This window comes from Erythrolamprus reginae, chromosome 6, assembly GCF_031021105.1.
Source record: "Erythrolamprus reginae isolate rEryReg1 chromosome 6, rEryReg1.hap1, whole genome shotgun sequence".
NCBI classification, from domain to species: Eukaryota; Metazoa; Chordata; class Lepidosauria; order Squamata; family Dipsadidae; genus Erythrolamprus; species Erythrolamprus reginae.
In genome coordinates this window covers 36572112-36578111 of record NC_091955.1, presented here as the reverse complement: position 1 = coordinate 36578111, position 6000 = coordinate 36572112, and the positions used below count along the sequence as shown (strand labels likewise).

Sequence of the window (6000 nt, the reverse complement as noted above, 5' to 3'; positions counted from 1 at the left end):
CCAAATTCCCTGTTGCAGAAGCTGGCCCAGAGCCAACCACAACAGTTGTTAAAGTTGACATTTTTACTAAAATAATAATTTCACTCATCTCTACCACTCACTATCAATAATTTCCTAAACTTCCTAAAAAAATCTTTATCTTATATTTTCCTCTTAATTTCGTTTATTTCTTCAGCAATTGTACAGATATAGTATTGTGTTTTAGGAGGTATCTGTTTTATTTTTTACCTATTCAGTATATTCCGAATTCTTCAAGTGAAAGTATATGTTAATTCTTTATGTTTTACTACTTATTGGGTATTTCAATATCTATTCCAGTATAAATCTAATATACAGAATTAATTAGTTTACTTTAGACTTCTTTCCCTTTGTTCCTTTAGGCGAAGAGCGTTAACCACTGTATCCACAAATATGTTTACTCAGTAGTCAATTTTCAGTTTTATACCCTGCTTTTCTTCTAGTTCTAGTAGCAATTCTATCTTTCTATAATTTGTCTTCTCTATATCTTATGTCTTATGTTTTATATCTTATCTATAAATTGTTGCCTCTACTTTATACTTTGATCTTTATCAATAATGTTTATAAGAACAATTAGTAATTAATAGTAATAATACTAGTAATAGAATAGAAACAATATAATTGATAATACTAGCAATACTTTTCTACTGACTTAAATATGTATATGAAATTATGTTTTCATTAAAAATGAAAAAATAATTTGGCTTGATGATTTCACATCACTAAATAAATAAAATCACACAATGAGGATGAGGACCTTCAATATTTATTTCATTTCATTTCATTTTATTTTATTTGCTTTTCAAACAGCAAATTAATTGTTCTGAACTAAAATCTTCGAATTTTTAAAAAATAGATATTAAGTGTGATGGATTTTATTGCAAGATGTCAAATACTGAATTGGATAAAGTAAAATAGCTAAAACAATTCATACTACAAAACACTGGTAACATTTTAAAACAAAACAATTTACATGCACAAATCTTATCATCAGACAATTTTCATGACAGTATAATATCCTGAAAGTCTATAATATACAGTTATTTAATCAGTAAACTAGCTGAACTACTCCCAATGGATTTAAAATTGTTTATTATCATTAATCACAATGGGAATTAAACTCTTTGATTTATTCTGGCTCAATTATTTATAGAGCAACATATTTGCTATGGTTCTTCTCATGCTGTAATTTTCTACTAACACACAAGCACAGTATGATTTTGTAAGCTGCATGATTTTTTAATGCGCATTGATAATACATTGAAAGTTTTTTGCCATAATTGTCACAAATTTAGACATCATTTTTGAAAAAAATATACCAGCATTTGAATATAAGTGGTAGTGATGTAGGGTTCTGAAAACTAATACTCATATACTTTAATAAATCATAAAATCCCAAATTTCATAAGTGTGCTGTTTATAGAAAAAAAGTATCGGCAGTGATCATAATTACTGATCTGCATATTCATGAATTACTGATCTGCATATTCATGTCCTGCTGAATATTGGCTTGAAGGACCCTGAGAAATACTGAATGTGAGTGTGACAGACTGGGAGACAAGGAAGAAATAGACTGGAAGATTTTTCTTCTGTTTGTTTACAGGACCTTCAGATCCAATCAAAGAATGCATTTTATATAGCTTGTTACTCATTGAATTAAAAAAATGATTACATAATGACTAACAAATGTTGACCCCTTTTCATAAACAACTTTGCACCTATGATGCATAACATTTTACACATTCACAATTTTGACAGAATTGGAAGGCCATCATACATATCAGCTTTTAATCGCATCCAGTTACTCAGTTTCTGTAAAATATTTTTTTCCTGTGATAATATTTTGCCAGCTTTTTTCAACTTGTCATCATTTCTTTCTAAATATTGGGTGCCATCTGTCTGCAATTTATTCAGTTTTTCTTTACGATTTTCATCCAGAGGAATATCTTCATTCATCAGTGGATTAAATCTAAAGTAGGTGTCTGGAGGTAAAAGGGCATCCAACATAATATGAACTTCTATTTTTAAAAGAGAAATGGGAAAGAATTTGGTTTAAAATTAAGTTTTAAAAATAAAGTTTCAAATTAATTTGTATGAATTCAGACATTAAGATTCTAATATTTAGTAAGCATATACAAATGTCTGCAGGAACAATCAAGATTTAGCAAAATGGTAATGTGTGAGGGTGTCATTGCATAAACTTGTTATCTTACTGAACAAGCTAAGAGAAATAAGGAATAATAGCATATACAGTATGTGTTGATGGCATTGTGTGAATGGTGTCATTTTGGAATCAATGACATTTGTTATATATGCAATTTTTAATATGACACCTTAATTTTCTTTAAGTATAACATCTTTTCTATTAAATTAAATCTCAGGAATAATACCCTTGATACATATAAGTTGATATATCAAAGTTAGCAAGCCTCTAAAAAAATCCCACAAATAAACTACTGGCTAGGGAGATGGTGTCGCTAAAACAACTTTGGTTTCCTTGACCATGGCCTACAATAGGGCTTCTAGCAAGAGACGGGCTACATCTCTCCAGAGCTGGGAAGAACCTCCTAGGAAATCGACTAGCTCAACTTATCAGGAGGGCTTTAAACTAGATCCAAGAGGGGCGGGTGACCAAACAAAGAGACTGAACAAGAAACAAAATAAGGAAGGGGAACAAGTGAAACCTACAAATCAATCAGAGGATAAAAAATGTCCACCCAGAATCAGACACAAACAACTAAAATGCCTGTACACAAACGCACAGAGCCTGGGGAACAAACAGGATGAACTGGAATTACTAATGCACGAGGGTAAATACAATCTAATTGGAATAACAGAAACTTGGTGGGAGAGAAATACTTGACTGGAACACGCAGATAAAGGGTTACAACCTCTTCAAGAAAAACAGATCAAACAAGAAAGAAGGTGGAGTTGCACTATACATAAAATACCACTACACTGAAACAGAGCTACATCCAACTAAAGAAGATAACCCCCTAGAAAGTATATGGGTCAACATAAAAGAAAAGAAGTGCAACACTACTATAGGAGTATACTACAGGCCACCAAACCAAACTGATGCAATGGATAACCTCTTTGCAAGCCAACTAACAGAAATATGCAATAAGCACAGCACAACAATAATGGGTGACTTTAACTAACCCGACGTTAACAGGAAAACAAACTCGGCACCAAGTGGAAAGTCTGACAGATTTCTCACCAGTCTCGCTGATAACTTTCTAACCCAAAAAGTGGAACCAGGAACCAGAGGGACTGTAATACTAGACCTAATACAGTGATCCCTCGATTTTCGCGATCTCGAGTTTCGCGAAACGCTATATCGCGATTTTTCAACAAATAATACCTTCTCGATCTTCGCGAAACGCTATATCGCGATTTTTCAAAAAACAATAAATTAAAAATACGTGCACGGTTTTTCCCACCCGATGACGTCACGCGTCATCACCAAACTGACGTCTACCATTGCTGGTTGGCCGAAATCTCGGCCAATCAGCTTTGCCATTGCAATAAGTTTGCCTGGCAATGGTGATACAGCAAAATTTCAGCCAATCAGCGTTGTCATTGCAAACATTTCGCCCGACAATGCTGATGGACAGAAATCTCGGCCAATCAGTGTTGTTTGCTCAGCGTGCTTTGCTTTGAAACTTTTGGAACTTTTGGAGCTGTTTGTCGGAGCTGTTTGTCGGAGCTGTTTCTTGGATCTGTTTCTTGGAGCTGTTTGTGAAGACTTCTTGGAAGATGGCACCTAAACGTTGCATGCGGAGTGGAGGCGGCGACGCTAAAAAGAGCAGGAAGATGTTGACAATCAAGGAGAAAATTGAACTTTTGGACATGCTGAAAGCGGGACGTTCTAATGTAGATGTTGGTCGGCATTATGGGATCAACGAATCGACTGTGCGATACATTCGGAAAGACAAAAAGAAGATAAGGCAAACTTCTCAGATAACATTCAACAAGGCTGCAAAAAGAATGGTGACGCCTAGAAACAAACGCCTTATGAAGATGGAAGCTGCTTTGTCTGTGTGGGTACAAGACTGCCGCAAAAAGAGCATTGCTTTGGATACGAACACTATACGAACCAAGGCGCAGCAATTGTACAACCGTCTTGAAGACACAGAAGGAGGCGATGCAGATGAGGGAAACCCAGGTGAGGGCTGGGGTTTTTTATTCTGTCATTACTGTATTTAAGTGTTTTTTAAGGAAGGAGGGAGGGAGGGAGGGAAGGAGGGATGGAAGGAAGGAGGGATGGAAGGAGGGAGGGATGGAAGGAGGGAGGGAAGGAGGGAGGGATGGAAGGAGGGAGGGAGGGAAGGAGGGAGGGATGGAAGGAAGGAGGGATGGAAGGAAGGAAGGAAGGAAGGAGGGATGGAAGGAGGGATGGAAGGAGGGAGAGAAGGGAAGGAAGGAAGGAGGGAGGGATGGAAGGAGGGAGGGATGGAAGGACTGTATGCTTTCATTCAAGTCACTTCTCTCTCCCTTTCCTGTCATTCTCTGTAGATGAAGGTGCTGGTGACTCTGAAGACCCCCAGCCATCAACATCTTCTGCTTCTTCAGCCCCAGCCACATTCACAGCAAGCAAAGGGTGGTTTGAGAAATTTCAATGGCGCTATGGCCTGAAGAGTGTGTCATTGCATGGAGAAGCTGCCTCAGCAGATACAGGTGCAGCCGAAAACTTTGTCCAGCGCACGTTTAAAGATCTAATTGCAGAAGGGGGCTACCTTCCAGAACAGGTGTTCAGCATGGACGAAACAGGCCTGTTCTGGAAGAGGATGCCTTCATGGACTTTCTTGATGCAAGATGAAGCCAAAGCCCCTGGCTTTAAGCCCATGAAAGATAGTGTGACTTTGATCATGTGTGGGAATGCAGCAGGCTTTTTGATGAAGCCAGGGCTAATTTATAAGTCACGAAATCCAAGAGCCCTCAAGAACAGAAATAAGAATGCATTGCCAGTGTACTGGATGCATAATCCTAAAGCATGGATTACAAAACCCCTCACGCGGGACTGGTTTCATCAGTGCTTCATCCCACAGGTGAAGGATTATTTGGCTGCCAAAGGACTCAATTTCAAAGTGCTTCTCCTAATGGACAATGCTGGAGGCCATGATGACCTGGCACATGAACATGATGGGGTGCAAGTCGAATTCTTGCCACCAAACACCACATCGCTTATCCAGCCGATGGATCAAAGTGTTATCCGCGCATTTAAGGCACTATACACGCACAATTCTCTTGGAAGCATCGTGGAAGCAATGGATGCTGATGAAAACTTCACATTAAAGGCCTACTGGCGTCAGTACACAATTGCATCTTGTCTGAAGAACATTCAGGATGCCTTAATGGATATGAAGTCACAGACAATGAATGCCTGCTGGAGGAAATTGTGGCCAGAAGTGGTGCATGATTACAGGGGATTTGCTCCCGAAGAAATTCAAGATGCTGCAGTCCAGAACTCTGTGAAGCTGGCACAGGCACTGGGTGGAGAAGGCTTCGTTGACATGACACCAGAGGAAGTCAATGGTTTGCTTGATGAGCATGGCCTACCGCTGACAGACAGAGATCTGGAGGAGCTGACCAGGTCAGCGAGTGAAGAAGATGAGGAAGAGGAAGCTGAAGAAGCTGAGGAAGAAGAAGATGTTGGCCTAACGCTTGAGCGGCTTGCAGAACTGAACAGAGCTGCTGCAAATGTACAACGCATGGTGGAACTTTGGGATCCCAACATGACTCGCTCTATACAATTTAAGGCCTCCCTTGACAACACCTTTGCACCATACAGAGCCATGTTAGCCAAGAAAAAGAAAATGTGCCAACAACTGCCCATAACTATGTTTGTCACAAAAACCACGAGGTCTGTCACGCCATCACCTGCAGCGTCCATTGTAGACATGGTGATAGAAGAAGATCCCAATTTATCCTAGTTATGCTAACCCCCCCCAAAAATGTAAAAATGTAAATAAATATTGT

At 38.6% G+C, this 6000-nt stretch overlaps 1 protein-coding gene across 9 annotated transcripts in view; it reads right to left on the bottom strand.

The window, feature by feature from the left end:
• Positions 1 to 768: 768 nt before the first annotated feature.
• PNPLA8 (patatin like phospholipase domain containing 8) overlaps positions 769 to 6000 on the bottom strand; it is an 87330-nt gene continuing 82098 nt past the window's right edge. For all 9 annotated transcript variants that reach the window (XM_070755530.1, XM_070755524.1, XM_070755523.1 and 6 more), the window contains one exon: positions 769 to 2036. In XM_070755530.1, coding sequence (XP_070611631.1) covers positions 1762 to 2036 — 275 coding nt within the window. In that variant the 3' untranslated portion in view covers positions 769 to 1761. The remainder of the gene's footprint in view (positions 2037 to 6000) is intronic.